Source organism: Hyperolius riggenbachi, chromosome 8 (assembly GCF_040937935.1).
Source record: "Hyperolius riggenbachi isolate aHypRig1 chromosome 8, aHypRig1.pri, whole genome shotgun sequence".
Taxonomy (NCBI): Eukaryota; Metazoa; Chordata; class Amphibia; order Anura; family Hyperoliidae; genus Hyperolius; species Hyperolius riggenbachi.
In genome coordinates this window covers 148,881,434-148,899,664 of record NC_090653.1, presented here as the reverse complement: position 1 = coordinate 148,899,664, position 18,231 = coordinate 148,881,434, and the positions used below count along the sequence as shown (strand labels likewise).

The 18,231-nt window shown below is 42.5% G+C and overlaps 1 protein-coding gene across 1 annotated transcript in view; it reads right to left on the bottom strand.

The window, feature by feature from the left end:
- Nucleotides 1-9,559, bottom strand: part of LOC137528342 (ras-related protein Rab-32-like) — a 66,437-nt gene extending 56,878 nt beyond the window's left edge. Inside the window, exons 1-2 of the mRNA XM_068249621.1 lie at nt 9,358-9,559; nt 2,966-3,240 (exon numbers count right to left, since the gene is read on the bottom strand). Of these exons, the coding sequence (XP_068105722.1) occupies nt 2,966-3,240; nt 9,358-9,559 (477 nt within the window). The remainder of the gene's footprint in view (nt 1-2,965; nt 3,241-9,357) is intronic.
- Between the last annotated feature and the right edge of the window lie 8,672 nt (nt 9,560-18,231).

Genomic DNA, 18,231 nt, shown 5'->3' with positions numbered 1-18,231 from the left:
CAAATGCTGCAGATGTGGTGCTTGTTGTAGCGCTGGTGGCTGCGGGAGATGAGGTGTTCTGTGTTAAATACTCAAGCACGTCCTCACAATTTTGGGAAGTGATGGCACGTGCCTTCTTCTGAGCACTGTACTTTGGCCAGATCCGCACGAAATCACAGCAACACCACCTCGCACAGACCTGCCAGTGCCAGGTGGCCTTCCTCTGGGTCTGCCTTTACCTCTTCCTCTACATGGTTTGTCCATTTTGTCCATCTCGGGGGGAAGCTAGGTATATGCAGTGAGGTGAGTTCACTCAACACAAAAGGTAGTTATATGCAGAGTGGTGAGTTCACTGAACACAAAAGGTAGCTATATGCAGTGAGCTGAGTTCACTCAAGCCAAAGGTAGTTATATATGCAGTGAGGTGAGTTCAGTGAACACAACAGGTAGTTAGATGCAGTCAGCTGAGTTCACTCAACACAAAGGTAGTTATATGCATTGAGGTGAGTTCACTCAACAGAAAAGGTAGATATGCAGTGAGGCAAGTTCACTCAACACAAAAGGTAGTTATATGCAGTGAGGTGAGTTCACTCAACACAAACGTAGGTGTATGCAGTGATGAGGTGGGTTAACTAAACACAACAGGTTCTAGTAGTAGGTAAATGCAGTACTGGGTGGGTAGTACAATGTGCAGCTCCCTGTCACACACACAGGTAGTCACTGAATGTGCTGCTGATGCTGGTGGGCTGCTGGCAGTGGGACACACACATTACGAATTAGCAATGCTGTCTAAGCAACACAAGTGTCTCACACACACAGGTAGTCACTGAATGTGCTGCTGCTGCTGCTGGCAGTGGGACACACAGTATGAATTAGCAATGCTGTCTAAACAACACAAGTGTCAGTTTCAAACACGGAAAAAAAAATTGATTACAAGAGCAGGATGAGCTCTGAAAAGAGCTGTTCTGGGGCGCTATTATAGCAATAAGATTTAGCTAGGAGCAAGCTAATAAGGCAAGAGCCTGACTAATCTGCCCCTAGGAGAACAAGTCTGCAGCAGCTGTCCCTAGTCAGTCTCTAGCAGGCACACGAGTGAGGCTAATGGCCGCCGGAGCCTGCCTTATATAAGGGGGGGGGGGGGGGGGGCTCCAGGGCTTAGTATAGCCGGATTGGCTACAATGCGCCTGCTGACTGTTATGCAGAGGGTCAAAGTTGACCCTCATAGAGCATTATGGGGCGAATCGAACTTCCGGGAAAGTTCGCCTTCGAACCGTTCGGCCCACCTCTAACTCTAGATTGTAAGCTTGCAAGAGCAGGGACCTCCTCCTATTGTTTCTTATTTTGCTGCAATTTACCGTATGAACGCATACAAATTTTAGTGATATCTTAATGCATACATTAACTAAGTATAGTATGTATTTGTACTTGTATAACCGGATGTTATGACTGTTCAGTGTCTTGAACTTCTCATGTACAGTATATGTGTTTCCCAATATTTGTTTTGTACTATGTACAGCCCTACGGAAGATGTTGGTGATATTTAAATAAAAATAATGATAATCAATACAAATGAAAATAACATAGGCAACAAAGGGAACCTTAAAGTGGACCTGAAGTCTTGCACAGGAGAGAAGAGGAAATTCACTTTGTGTCCACTGTGCATGTGTTTATAGAGAATAGCCTGTCCAATTCTCCCTTCTCAGCAAGTAATGAGCTAGTGTAATTTAAGCATCCCGCTGTCTGACGTGTCAGCCTAGTTGAGAGCTAATATGTAAACACAGAAGTTTAACCCTTTCTGTGCTCCCAGAAAACCAGGAAGTAACTACACTACAACATCTCTAAAAGAGCTCTAAGCTGTAACAAGGAAATGTTTTTCTGTAAAGGTGATTATGCAGTTGCTTATCTTTTTGAACAAATGGGAAGTTCTGAGTTCCGGTTCGCTTTACCTAATATTTTGATGCAAACCTTCAGAGGCAGCCACAAGCAATTCCTGCATCTCTCCAAGAGATTTCTGCATATGTTAAAAGGTAGTTTGGCTCACTCTTCCTCTGCAAACTCTTCCAGTTTTGTCAGGGCTTAAGAATTTTTCACCAGACCACATGCTTATGTTCTTTCCTTAGGCTAGATTTCTAATAAAAGCCGCACGCGATCATCACTGGTACTCAGGCTGATGCAAAATCCTCTGCCATGCGTGCCAATGCACGACTAAGGGGATTTGGATGCAATGTCCAAAAAGTGTTGCAGCCACTATTTGGGGGGGAAACAGCCTATTGATTTCAAGAAGTTGCGATTCCAGTTCGCATTTGCATATGGCAAAGGCAAATCACCCCAAGTGGAAATGAGCCCTTAGATGCCTAGTAGGATTTAAATCAAGATAAATAGGAGATTTCAGAATAGACCAATGTTTTGTAATTTGTTAGTTCTTTAGGGCCCTTTTACACTTAATGTGTTGGTATGTGTTGGTGTGCGTTAGTATGTGTTGGTACACGTTTTCAGTTTTGCTTTCAGTTAAAACGTGTATATTGGGAACTGAGCCATAGGAAAACATGGGCATTACTTTGAAAATCAGTTTTCTTTCAGTAATTACTGAAAGCAAATGATAAGTGTAAAAGGGGCCCAAGCTGTGTGTTTTGGGTCACAATCTTGTTTGTGGTTCCACGATGCGCAAATGTGACAAGAAACAGTGGAAAGACAGTCATAGCAGTGAGCCATCACTGTTTACATTCACAGCTCTTCACTATAAGAAACATCTCCAGGAAAACACTATCTGGGAAGCAACATGAGAGGTGCAAACTTTTGTGTGGAATTGTCTTTGTGAGAGGAATTCACATATAGCCTCTGTTTGCAGAGGAGTTCCTAAGTTATGGTACACTTAAAATACTCTGTTGTCCTATTATCAGTGTAGGCATAAACTAATTGGTCAGTAGGAGAGTAAAAAAATGTTCTATAGTCAGACTCATCCCATATGATCGGAGTACCTTCTTACCTTAGCAGAGGTCATGTGACAATCTGTAAACCCAAGCTCCTGACACATGTCTTCAATGTTCTGACAGTTTACACCATAGGGAATCAGATCACACTTATTTCCAATGAGGATCATTGGGATTGGTTTCCCATTCTTCAGTGAGACTTTAGAGTCCAGGTCCTCTTTCCAGCGAATAACAGAATGTAATGTGGCAGCCCGGCCCAAATCACAGACCACTAAAGCACCAGCTGCCTCACGGTAATACAGGCGAGTCATGTGTCCAAAGCGCTCCTGGCCTGAGACAATCAAAACAAATGTCTACATTTAGTTACACATCAGAATCTGATATTATTATTATGTTTTATTAGTAGAGAAATATACTGTTATTGTCATAAATTGCTGCTGAATATAATGCAGTCAGAACGTTCTAACCCCTAGGCTTGCATTGTCATGATGCTACCATTGTGTTTCCCCGAAAATATTCATTTATGCTCCAAGAGATAGGTTTGGGCTTATTTTCAGGGGATGTCTTTTTTTTTTCAATGAAAAACATTTTTATTTATACTTGAACAAAAAGAAAATCAACATTTATTTAAATACAGTCATGTCAAAACATTCATCATCATAACTTTCCAAATCATGCATTCTATCATGAATTTCTTATAATTGACCGTATTTCAATTCTCCAAGTAAAACAATCTACGTTTACTAAGAGCCCGGCACTTGCCAAACATTATATTTTTGGGTCTCATGGGGTCTTCTGAGTGCAATTCTTTTGGGAGTGTCTGCTTTTCTTAGTCAAGAGTCTATCGGTACTGCTGCATTTTATTTCAACCGGGTTTTACTTTTTACTTGCATACTATAGCTGCCTGGACACCATATAAATTGACTATTTTTAGGAACTATAACTAGGACTTATTTTTGGAGAATGGGGGGAGGGGAATGCTGGGGCTTATTTTCGGGGAAGCAGGGTATTGTTGAATGGGAGTATCAAGCTGACCAAGCATATATGACAGCTATGCAAGAAGGTTTAAATACTTGCTACATAATGAACAAAAAACAGCAGTATGGGTTTCCCTAAAACCATGAATTGTTTTCATACTACCATATACTGGGAAATATATATATATATATATATATATATATATACATACTGTATATATATATATATATATATATATATATATATATATATATATATATATATATATATATATACTGTATATATATATATATATATATATATATATATATATATATATATATATATATATATATATATATACAGTGGTGTGAAAAACTATTTGCCCCCTTCCTGATTTCTTATTCTTTTGCATGTTTGTCACACTTAAATGTTTCTGCTCATCAAAAACCGTTAACTATCAGTCAAAGATAACATAATTGAACACAAAATGCAGTTTTAAATGATGGTTTTCATTATTTAGCGAGAAAAAAAAAACTCCAAATCTACATGGCCCTGTGTGAAAAAGTGATTGCCCCCCTTGTTAAAAAATAACGTAACTGTGGTTTATCACACCTGAGTTCAATTTCTGTAGTCACCCCCAGGCCTGATTACTGTCACACCTGTTTCAATCAAGAAATCACTTAAATAGGAGCTATCTGACACAGAGAAGTAGACCAAAAGCACCTGAAAAGCTAGACATCATGCCAAGATCCAAAGAAATTCAGGAACAAATGAGAACAAAGTACTGTAATTGAGATCTATCAGTCTGGTAAAGGTTATAAAGCCATTTCTAAAGCTTTGGGACTCCAGTGAACCACAGTGAGAGCCATTATCCACAAATGGCAAAAACATGGAACAGTGATGAACCTTCCCAGGAGTGGCTGGCCGACCAAAATTACTCCAAGAGCGCAGAGAAAACTCATCCGAGAGGCCACAAAAGACCCCAGGACAACATCTAAAGAACTGCAGGCCTCACTTGCCTCAATTAAGGACATTGTTCATCATGACTCCACCATAAGAAAGAGACTGGGCAAAAATGGTCTGCATGGCAGATATCCAAGGCGCAAACCACTTTTAAGCAAAAAGAACATTAAGGCTCGTCTCAATTTTGCTAAAAAAACATCTCAATGATTGGCAAGACTTTTGGGAAAATACCTTGTGGACCGACGAGACAAAAGTTGAACTTTTTGGAAGGTGCGTGTCCCGTTACATCTGGCGTAGAAGTAACACAGCATTTCAGCAAAAGAACATCATACCAACAGTAAAATATGGTGGTGGTAGTGTGATGATCTGGGGTTGTTTTGCTGCTTCAGGACCTGGAAGGCTTGCTGTGATAGATGGAACCATGAATTCTACTGTCTACCAAAAAATCCTGAAGGAGAATGTCCGGCCATCTGTTCGTCAACTCAAGCTGAAGCGATCTTGGGTGCTGCAGCAGGACAATGACCCAAAACACACCAGCAAATCCACCTCTGAATGGCTGAAGAAAAACAAAATGAAGGCTTTGGAGTGGCCTAGTCAAAGTCCTGACCTGAATCCTATTGAGATGTTGTGGCATGACCTTAAAAAGGCGGTTCATGCTAGAAAACCCTCAAATAAAGCTGAATTACAACAATTCTGCAAAGATGAGCGGGCCAAAAATTCCTCCAGAGCGCTGTAAAAGACTCGTTGCAAGTTATCGCGCTTGATTGCAGTTATTATGTTCAGGGGGCAATTTCTTTTTCACACAGGGCCATGTAGGTTTTCAGTTATTTTTCTCACTAAATAATAAAAACCATCATTTAAAACTGCATTTTGTGTTCAATTATGTTATCTTTGACTAATAGTTAACGGTTTTTGATGAGCAGAAACATTTAAGTGTGACAAACATGCAAAAGAATAAGAAATCAGGAAGGGGGCAAATAGCTTTTCACACCACTGTATATATATATATATATATATATATATATATATATATATATATATATATATATATAATACAGGTTCATTAAACACATTGTGATATATTTCACGCATTTATTTACTTTCATATTGCTAATTATAGCCTGTACATAGTTACATAGTTATTTTGGTTGAAAAAAGACATACGTCCATCGAGTTCAACCAGTATAAAGTACAACACCAGCCTGCTCCCTCACATATCCCTGTTGATTCAGAGGAAGGCGAAAAAACCCTTACAAGGCATGGTCCAATTAGCCCCTAAAGGGAAAAATTACTTCCCGACTCCAGATGGCAATCAGATAAAATCCCTGGATCAACATCATTAGGCATTACCTAGTAATTGTAGCCATGGATGTCTTTCAACGCAAGGAAAGCATCTAAGCCCCCTTTAAATGCAGGTATAGAGTTTGCCATAACGACTTCCTGTGGCAATGCATTCCACATCTTAATCACTCTTACTGTAAAGAACCCTTTCCTAAATAAATGGCTAAAACGTTTTTCCTCCATGCGCAGATCATGTCCTCTAGTCCTTTGAGAAGGCCTAGGGACAAAAAGCTCATCCGCCAAGCTATTATATTGCCCTCTGATGTATTTATACATGTTAATTAGATCCCCTCTAAGGCGTCTTTTCTCTAGACTAAATAAACCCAGTTTATCTAACCTTTCTTGATAAGTGAGACCTTCCATCCCACGTATCAATTTTGTTGCTCGTCTCTGCACCTGCTCTAAAACTGCAATATCTTTTTTGTAATGTGGTGCCCAGAACTGAATTCCATATTCCAGATGTGGCCTTACTAGAGAGTTAAACAGGGGCAATATTATGCTAGCATCTCGAGTTTTTAGTTCCCTTTTAATGCATCCCAAAATTTTGCTAGCTTTAGCTGCAGCTGCTTGGCATTGAGTACGATTGTTAACTTGTTGTCAATGAGTACTCCTAAGTCCTTCTCCAAGTTTGATGTCCCCAACTGTATCCCATTTATTTTGTATGGTGCTAGACCATTAGTACGTCCAAAATGCATGACTTTACATTTGTCAACATTGAATTTCATCTGCCATGTATGTGCCCATATAGCCATCCTATCCAGATCCTGTTGCAATATGACACTATCTTCCTGAGAGTTGATGATTCTGCACAATTTTGTATCATCTGCAAAAATAGCAACATTGCTCACTACTGCATCTACTAGGTCATTAATAAATAAATTGAAGAGCACTGGACCCAGAACAGACCCCTGTGGGACCCCACTGCTAACAGTCTCCCATTTTGAGTACGATCCATTGACCACAACGCTTTGTTTTCTGTCCATTAGCCAGTTCCCTATCCAGGAACACAGACTCTTCCCCATGCCTTGCATCCTCAACTTTTGCACCAGACTTTTGTGGGGAACAGTGTCGAAGGCCTTTGCAAAGTCCAAGTATATCACATCTACAGCATTCCCAATTTCCATATTAGCATTCACTACCTCATAAAAGCTGAGCATGTTAGTCAAACAGGACCTGTCTTTAGTAAACCTATGTTGATGCTGAGAAATAAGATTATTTTCTACTATGAAGTCATGTATAGTATCTCTTAGTAACCCCTCAAATAGTTTGCATACAACTGATGTTAAGCTTACAGGTCTATAATTTCCTGGATCTGATTTTTTGCCCTTCTGTAGACAATGAACCCCCCCCCCCCCCCCCCCCCCAATTTAGCATATCAGAATATTTGAATATTGTGAAAAAGTTCAAAATTGTACACTGCGGCTGGAGTCAGTGCTTAGAGCCACCATACACATATCCAGGACATGGGGTACAACTGTCGCTTTCCTTGTGTCATGCCACTCCTGAACCAGACAACGTCAAAAGCATCTTACCTAAGCTAAGGAGAAAATGGACTGGACTGCTGCTCAGTGGTCCAAAGTTCTCTTTTTAGATGAAAGTAAATTTAGCATTCCAATTGGAAAACAAGGTCCCAGAGTCTGGAAGAAGAGTAGATAGGCACAGAATACAGGCAGTGATGATTTGGGGAGCAATGTCATCTCCTGGTGTTGGTCCACTATGTTTTATCAAGTTCAAAGTCAGCACAGCTATCTACCAGTAAATTTAGAGCACCTCATGCTTTCCTCTGCTGACAAGCTTTATGGAGATGCTTATTTCATTTCTGCAGAAGGACGTGGCACCTTCCCACACTGCTTAAAGCAGCAATACCCGGTTTAATGACCATGATATCACTGTGCTTGCTTGGCTGGCAAACCTGCCTGACCTAAAGCTCATCGAGAATCTGCGAGGTACTGTCAAATGGATATTCAGAAACACCAGTCCTAAAAGTGCAGAGAAGCTGAAGGATGTGCGGCAGAGGGCAGGGGAACAGAGGAGGAAGAATCCATGAAGCCTGCACATGCGCAGAGAGGACCTGCAGGCTTTCTGTTCCGGGGGTCACAGCGAGACTTTTGACAGAGTCGCTGCTGTAATGCATTTTGAAACTGAAGAACCGGCAGGCAGAGAGGTTAACGCCGGGCAGGGGGATTGAGGGGGCACAACTAACTATACGTTGGTATGCTTAAATGCTCAGGCTCCCTTTTGCATAAAAACTCCCCCCCCCAAAAAAAATCGGATGCGAAACATCGCAAAATGCAAAATCACTAATATGAAGCCGCGTGCCTGGAAATCGCAGGGATAAGTGTGAAGGCACTTTACTCTGTGTAGTTAAATTACAAGTTGGAAATGCACCTGAAATCAGGTCTTCCCCCTAACCTGCATGAAATAGTAAATTGGGTGTAATGCTATCTGAGATCGGAGGAGGGGAGGGAGATGGGGAGAGAAAGGAAACAGCACCACCCCACTGAAACCAAAATAAAAGGGCTAGTCATAATCAGATGCTGAAGATCTATGTGTCCAGGAACAGGCAATCTATGGAAACTGTCATTATAACAACTGATATCATATCTATGTCACATATTACATTATATTATAAGAAAGATTTAAAAAACAAAAAACTTAATTTAAGCCCTGGGGAGAATATGACTTATGCAGGAAAGGATTAAAATGAAATTGGGCCCTAGGCAAGATAGCTGAGGGCTAGCATCTGCCAGGCCCCTAGACTCTCTCCAGGCCCTAGGCAACTGCCTAGGTTTGCCTTGTGGATGAAAATGATCTGGGCTTATGTATCCAAAATGTCTCACATAAAAGAAGCCTTTTTTCAAGTTACCCTTTCTAGAGCCTTTGGCCCATATTCAATTCAATTGAATATGGGCCAATTTCAATTTTTCACCTAAGTGATATTTTTACAACTTGTCATAAAATGCCTTTTAAGCCACCAGCTAGCAAGAATATACTCAAAATAAATTTGATAGTACTTTTTCATCTACTCATGGGTACTTTTTCAGTTGTAAAATGCCGAAACGTTAGTTTAAAGAGAAGAGTAAATGTATCTCATAGGAGATAATTCAGGTTAAAAAGTTGCATATGGTCTTTTGTGTCTGATGATAGGCAGGTCTGCCAGGACCAACCTCAGAAATCCACTTACCTGCAATGTCCCACAGCTGCAGTCTCACCACAGTGTTCTTTTCCCAGTTCAAGATTTTAAGAGCAAAATCCACCCCAATGGTAGCTCTGTAGCAGTGAGAGTAGATGTTGTGCACATAGCGCTGTATAATCGAAGTCTTGCCCACACCAAGATCACCCACTACCAACACTTTACACAGGTATTCTCTTTTTGGGGAGCTCATTGCAATGAACACAGTGCACTCTCTGGCTGGTCCTAACTGGTCAATCTGTATATAAATTGAAGACGTGTGTACTGTGTACTTAGGACTGTGTGAGGGAGAATTCCACATCCATGTGAGGACAGAATGCGTAACTCTTCCCCTTTGCTTACACAGTGCAGTGTCTTTCTGACTGAACGTTACTAATTAGGCATGGGTGGAATTTTACAGATTTTCGTGCTACAGTTTAATGGTTCCTCTCGCTTTTTCCACTGAAAAGAAAAGATAGTACAAAAGTGTAAATAAGCTGCTTACATCCTCTTAAAGCGGACCTAAACTTACTCGCTGCTCTAAAAGATACGCAACAGCAAAATAACCTTTAATGAAGAACATTGCCTTGTTACAGCTGATACAAATCCTGCAATTAATCTGTAGGGTGTCTATTTCCTGCTTTCATGTAAGCAGACAGATTGTTAACATCCTGTGTTTACAAATTAGCTGCTCTGCCATGGCAGATGAGATTCCTTAGCTGACAAAGCTGATAGATCAAATTACAGTGATGATTAGTCGCAAATGAGGGGGAATTAAGACAGGCTAAACTCTCCAAATACATAAAGGGTGCATTTCTCTGTTTTCCTTCTGTCCATTGCAAGAAATCAGGTTTACTTTAAATGTCTTTGCCTTCAATATTTTATTGGACATTATTTTTTTAATAAGCAAGCTCAAGAGGTTACATTTTATGAACACAGGTCTTTAATTTAAATCTAGTTAACTTTGTAAATATCCAAATGCGGCTAGTAGCTGATCGGCTACTTCATAGGAATTAAAGTAAACAGCACCATTTGTAGCACCCAGGGCATCTAAAAGCACAGTAAAATGCTTATTAACAATATGTCTTATTACTATGATCAATGTTGACAAATGTAAAGTCATGCATTTTGGTCGTACCAATGGTCTAGCACCATACAAAATAAATGGAATACAGTTGGGGATATCAAACTTGGAGAAGGACTTAGGAGTACTCATCGACAACAAGTTAAATAATCGTACTCAATGCCAAGCCGCTGCAGCTAAAGTGAACAAAATTTTGGGAGGCATTAAAAGGGAAATAAAAACTCGAGATGCTAGCATAATATTGCCCCTGTTTAACGCTCTAGTAAGGCCACATCTGGAATATGGAATTCAGTTCTGGGCACCACATTACAAAAAAGATATTGCAGTTTTAGAGCAGGTGCAGAGACGAGCTACAAAATTGATACGTGGGATGGAAGGTCTCGCTTATCAAGAAAGGTTAGATAAGCTGGGTTTATTTAGTCTAGAGAAAAGACGCCTTAGAGGAGATCTAATTAACATGTATAAATACATCAGAGGGCAATATAATAGCTTGGCGGATGAGCTTTTTGTCCCTAGGCCTTCTCAAAGGACTAGAGGACATGATCTGCGCATGGAGGAAAAACGTTTTAGCCATTTATTTAGGAAAGGGTTCTTTACAGTAAGAGTGATTAAGATGTGGAATGCATTGCCACAGGAAGTCGTTATGGCAAACTCTATACCTGCATTTAAAGGGGGCTTAGATGCTTTCCTTGCGTTGAAAGACATCCAAGGCTACAATTACTAGGTTATGCCTAATGATGTTGATCCAGGGATTTTTCTCTGATTGCCATTTGGAGTTAGGAAGTATTTTTTCCTTTTGGGGCTAATTGGACCATGCCTTGTAAGGGTTTTTTCGCCTTCCTCTGGATCAACAGGGGTATGTGGGGGACGGGCTGGAGTTGTACTTTGTACTGGTTGAACTCGATGGACGTATGTCTTTTTTCAACCAAAATAACTATGTAACTATGTAACTAACCAGATACTGGTTTGTACATGCCATTGTGCACACGCAGGAGGGAAACAGAAAAATGGACACATGCTGCCAGTGGCGGCGCCAGGAGGGGTGTTTTGGGGTGCTGAGGCACCCCCTAAAATTCTCCAAGCATCCCTAAAGCACCCCCAGCGTGAACTGACTTTTGGAGTGTAATAGACGCCGTGTCAGTTCACCGGCAGCAACAGACCGCAGCTCTGCAAGTGGCAGAGCAGGGCTACGGTAAAATGGCATCTGAAGCCCTGCTCTGGAGACTTCGAGTCTGCAGTGCAGGCCTTCGGGACGCCATTTTCCCGTAGCCCTGCTCTCAGCGCAGGAGTTTCAGTTGCTGGCTGGCAGAGGATTGTGGGAGCTGCGCGCCAGATGGAGGCCGGGACAGGAGGTCTTCTGCAGGTGAGTGAATTGTTTTTTTCCTTTTTATTAGCCGGTGTATTTTCTGGGGAAGTCTGTCACATGATGGACCGTATTTTCTGGTAAGGTCTGCCACATGATTGAAGTGTTTTCTGGTCAGGTCTGCCACATGATTGAAGTGTTTTCTGATCAAGTCTGCCACATGATTGAAGTGTTTTCTGGTCAAATCTGCCACATGATTGCACGTGTTTTCTGGCTAAATCTGCCACATGATTGCACGTGTTTTCTGGTCAAATCTGCCTCATGATTTCACGTATTTTCTGGTCAAATCTGCCACATGATTGAACGTGTTTTTTGGTCAAATCTGCCGACATGAATGAGTGTATTTTCTGGGCAAATCTGCTCACATTACGTGTATTTTCTTGAGAAAACCTGCGCAATTATGTGAATTTTCCTGAGAAAGGGTCACCAAAACTTGGGCCCACTGTCTTTGGGTTGCACTTTTAAAGGGAACCCGAAGTGAGAATATTATTGAGGCTGCCATATTTTTCTCCTTATAAGCAATACCAGTTGCCTGGCAGTGCCGTGCTGGTCCTCTACCTCTAATTCAACCATAATAATTCAATCATAGATCCTGAACAAGCATGCAGCAGGTCAGGGGTTTGCTGTTTCTGGTGTAATTCAGTTTACTACAGCAGCCAAATAGATCAGCAGGGCTGCCAGGCAACTAGTATTGTTTAAAAGGAAATAAATATGGCAGCCTCCTTATCACTCTCACCTTGGGTTCAGTTTAAATTACAGTTAGGTCCGCCCTTATCTGGTCATGGTCACACCCATTTTTTTGCCAGTTATAGCCACACCCATTTTTAGCTACCCCAGAAGTTGGTCCAGCACCTGCATAGCACCCCCCCCCTTCCCAAAAAAAAGTCCCGGAGCCACCACTGCATGCTGCCAATGGACAATTTGGGTGCTGCATTTGACTTCAGTGTTAATGATTGTCTATTGGGTGCTGAAGAAGAAATTTGGGTGCCTGCAGTATTTATTTGTTTTTTTTTAAAGTACGGTATTATCGTTTTTAAATATAAATGCCGATACAAATCAGGCAATTATGACGCACGGATGGTAACCAGGCACCATTATAGACCACAATGCAAGTACCCTCTATACTGGTGCATAATTATGGCGCAGAGATAACCCGTATCTTAACAAACTAAACAAAGCTATACATATTGGTGCAAGAAAACCTGTATCATGCCAAACTAAACAAAGCTTTAAAGAGACTCTGTAACAAAATTTTCGGCCTTATTTCTTCTATCTTATAAGTTCCTATACCTGTTCTAATGTGGTATGGCTTACTGCAGCCTTTCCTACTTGCACAGTGACTGTATTATCTCTGTTATATGATCTAATCTTCTCTCCACTGTCGGCTCTGTCGGGCTGAGGCAGTCAGACTGGAATGTGCAGGGCTGCTTGTGATTGGATAGAAGCTATACACACCCTCTCCAGGCCCCATGCAGGGTCTGTATGACTCACACACTCTGCTTATTTGAGCCTATCACAAGCTGGTTAGTTTGTTTGTAAACACTGCCTAAAACTGGCAATTACAAGCCAGGTTTGCAGCAGAGAGTGGCAGAAACAGCACAGAGGGGCCCAGGAGAACATAATGAATAGAATGGTATGCTTTTTGTTGTAAGAATTTTAGAGTACAGTATTGTCTGCAACAGCACTCACATAAGTGCAAGTCAATCTCTCTGGTCAGCCTCCATATCCCACACTCCTGCCTGTGTTATGCTAGATTCCTAGTGCACTAAAGCTCGCAGCTCACTGCTATGCATACAGACTGCACATGCAGCCATTGTAGATAGGAACCGCTGCAGCATGCAGGAAGCGAAGGGGCAGAGAGCCTTTTTTGCATTGCAGTGACTTCATCACTTGCCACACACTTGACTTTCTATTTTGTGCCAGCTGGTGGGCAAGTTAATAGCCTTAATTTATTGTTACCGGAGGATATCCAGGGACATAATATCCGTACCTTGAACACTCACTATGCCGGGTATTATCCGCTAATAACTGTGTTTATAGCTGGGGAGTTCTGTCCTCCCAATTATGGCTGTATAGCCCCCGATGTTAAGAGGATGACCATATTATTATTATTATTTTTTTTTTTATTATTTATTTATATAGCGCCAACATCCTCCGTAGCGCTGTACATATTACAAACAAATAATGGGGAACAAATATACATAAGAAATACAAGACACTGTACAGTCATGACATTGAATAGAATAAATACAGATACATACGGTACATAGTTGATATGTAGTTGGTACATGTACAAATGTTAAAATAACAGCAGTATGAGAAACACTAGGATGAGGTCCCTGCCCTTGCGGGCTTACAATCTACACGGTAGTGGGGAGGAAACAAAAGGGAAGGAAACACAAGGATTAGTGGGTGAGCCAGTGTGCCTTCAGTGCTGCCTATAGCAAATTATAGGCTTGTCTGAACAGGTGTGTTTTCAGAGTACATTTGAAGGTTTCCAGACTCGTGGCGTGACGAACCGGCTGAGGGAGAGAGTTCTAAAGGAGAGGGACAGCCCGTGAGAAGTCTTGGATTCGAGAGTGAGAGGAGGCTGGAGGACAAAAGGGTCTCCTGTGAGGAACGGAGGGTCCGGGCGGGGAGGTATCTGGAGATTAAAGAGGAAATGTATGGAGGCGATAGCTTGTGTAGAGCTTTGTATGCAAGTGTGAGAAGTTTAAACTGGATCCTTTGGGCAACTGGTAGCCAATGGAGGGATTGGCAGAGAGGGGCTGCCTCAGAGGATCTAGAAGAGAGGTGGATGAGATGGGCCGCAAAGTTTAGTAGGGATTGGAGAGGTGCCAGTCTACTTTTTGGTAGACCACAGAGTAGTGTGTTGCAGTAGTCAAGATGGGAGATGATTAGGGCATGCACAAGCATTTTAGTTGCTTCTTGTGAAAGGAAGGTACGGATTTTGGAAATGTTTTTGAGATGGAAGTAGCAGGAGGTAGTTAAAGTGTTAATATGTGGTTTAAAGGAGAGCTCAGAGTCCAGAGTTACCCCTAGGCAATTCATAATTCATAATTTGGGGGGGATGGTTTGCAGCTGCACCACTACTGACCCCCAGATTTCTTTCAGTACCACTGCTTACTATGGGCGCTAGATTGCATTGTCAAAATTTGACACTTGGAGTACCTATTATGCAGTAGTACTGCTAGAAATCTGGGGGCTTCAGTAATGGCACAGCTGCAAAAAACCCCACACATTTTGGATAATATAGTCATGTATATTTAGAGTTTTTTACAAATCTGGTTACACACATTTTTTGGTAAATGGAAGATGTTCTTGTAAATATTTCAATTACAACCCAAATCAAAGGGGCACTATGGCGAAAATTTTTTAAATTTTAAATATGTGCAAACATATACAAATAAGTACGTTTTTTCCAGTGTAAAATGAACCATAAATTACTTTTCTCCTATGTTGCTGTCACTTACAGTAGGTAGTAGAAATCTGACAGAAGCGACAGGTTTTGTACTAGTCCATCTCTTCATAGGGGATTCTCAGGGATTTATTTATTTTTAAAAACACTTTGTGAATGGCAGTTGCTCTGTCTAACTGCCAAAAACTGTGTAGAGAGCAGGGAAGCTGGCCAGCATCATTGTTTAAATCCTTTTTAGGGAATATCTTTATAAAGAATAAAAGCCTTGCTGAGAATCCCCTATGAAGAGATGGACTACTCCAAAGCCTGTCGCTTTGTCAGATTTCTACTACCTACTGTAAGTGACAGCAACATAGGAGAAAAGTAATTTATGGCTCATTTTTGTTAGAATTTAAGTATGATATGCTTGAATTCTTAGGCATCAGTTACTTTAACTGAGGTTAGTTAAAAGACTTGACTTGCAGAGAGTCTCCCTTTAAGAAGCATTTCTATAAGCACCGTGGAACATGGTCTTGTGTCTCACAGAAGGCCAGCCCAAGGAGTGCTTATCGGTCCACAATGTACAGACTGCCAGGCATCTTTTCTGTAAACATCGAATGTTTTCATATTTCCTAAAGGCAAACAATAGCCAGGGAACATTTTCCCTCATTTCTGGGTAATAAGAGAGGAAACACCATATTTGGCTTGTCCCATCGGAGCAGGCGCAGATAGGGTCACCCATCACATGCTATTATCAGCCAATTGCATGCGATGGGTACTAGATCATCCCTGCGGGATGATGTCACATTTAACTCGTTAGAGGTTAGTATACTGTAAGAATCACCGGCGTACCTACCGGGGATGCGACCCCCTCAGCCGCAGGGGGGCCCGGGGCTGCTCTGGGGCCCGCTCACTGTGCGTGGGGGGAGCGCTGCTCTGGACCCCCCAGCAAGGTGCTCAACTGGCCGCAGCGTCTAATAGACGCTGCGCCAGTTCATTCCTCGCAGCCCCGCTCCAGCAGCCTTCATAGTCTCCGGCAGGCAGAGCAGGGCTACGGCAAGATGGCCGCCGAAGAAGCTCTACACTGGAGACTATTTGTGTCTCCAGTACAGGGCTTCGGGAGCCATCTTGCCGTAGCCCTGCACTCTGCCTGTCAGCGCGGGAGATGTGCTGCAGGAGGACTCGGGGAGCTGCGAGCCAGATGCCGGGAGAGGAGAAGACTTCTGTCAGGTAAGTGAATTGTTTTTTTTTCACAGGTGCATTTTTTTTTCTAGTGTCTGCTGCCTACATTGTGATTTTCAGGTGTCTGCTGCACACATTACGATTTTCTGGTGACTGCTGCCTACATTGTGATTTTCAGGTGTCTGCTGCACACATTACGATTTTCTGGTGACTGCTGCCTACATTGTGATTTTCAGGTGTCTGCTGGCTGCACACATTATGATTTTCTGGTGTCTGCTGCCCACATTGCGATATTCTGGTGTCTGCTGCCCACATTACGATTTTCAGGTGTCTGCTGCCCACATTGCGATATTCTGGTGACTGCTGCCCACATTACGATTTTCTGGTGACTGCTGCCCACATTGCGATTTTCTGGTGACTGCTGCCCACATTACGATTTTCTGGTCACTGCTGCCCACATTGCGATTTTCTGGTGTCTGCTGCCCACATTGCGATTTTCTGGTGTCTGCTGCCCACATTGCGATTTTCTGGTGTCTGCTGCCCACATTACGATTTTCTGGTGTCTGCTGCCCACATTGCAATTTTCTGGTCACTGCTGCCCTCATTGCGATTTTCTGGTCACTGTTGCCCACATTGCGATTTTCTGGTGTCTGCTGCCCTCATTGCGATTTTCTGGTCACTGTTGCCCACATTGCGATTTTCTGGTGTCTGCTGCCCACATTACGATTTTCAGGTGCCTGCTGCCCACATTACGATTTTCAGGTGTCTGCTGCCCACATTATGATTTTCTGGTGTCTGCTGCCCACATTGCGATTTTCTGGTGTCTGCTGCCCACATTACGATTTTCAGGTGTCTGCTGGCTGCACACATTATGATTTTCTGGTGTCTGCTGCCCACATTGCGATATTCTGGTGTCTGCTGCCCACATTACGATTTTCAGGTGTCTGCTGCCCACATTGCGATATTCTGGTGACTGCTGCCCACATTACGATTTTCTGGTGACTGCTGCCCACATTGCGATTTTCTGGTGACTGCTGCCCACATTACGATTTTCTGGTCACTGCTGCCCACATTGCGGTTTTCTGGTGTCTGCTGCCCACATTGCGATTTTCTGGTGTCTGCTGCCCACATTGCGATTTTCTGGTGTCTGCTGCCCACATTACGATTTTCAGGTGTCTGCTGCCCACATTACGATTTTCTGGTCACTGCTGCCCTCATTGCGATTTTCTGGTCACTGTTGCCCACATTGCGATTTTCTGGTGTCTGCTGCCCACATTACGATTTTCAGGTGCCTGCTGCCCACATTACGATTTTCAGGTGTCTGCTGCCCACATTATGATTTTCTGGTGTCTGCTGCCCACATTACGATTTTCTGGTGTCTGCTGCCCACATTGCGATTTTCAGGTGTCTGCTGCCCACATTACGATTTTCTGGTCACTGCTGCCCACATTGCGATTTTCTGGTCACTGCTGCCCACATTGCGATTTTCAGGTGTTTGCTGCCCACATTGCGATTTTCAGGTGTCTGCTGCCCACATTACGATTTTCTGGTCACTGCTGCCCACATTGCGATTTTCTGGTCACTGCTGCCCACATTGCGATTTTCAGGTGTCTGCTGCCCACATTGCGATTTTCAGGTGTCTGCTGCCCACATTATGATTTTCAGGTGTCTGCTGCCCACATTACGATTTTCAGGTGTCTGCTGCCCACATTGCGATTTTCTGGTGACTGCTGCCCACATTACGATTTTCTGGTGACTGCTGCCCACATTGCGATTTTCTGGTGACTGCTGCCCACATTAGGATTTTCTGGTGACTGCTGCCCACATTGCGATTTTCTGGTGACTGCTGCCCACATAAGG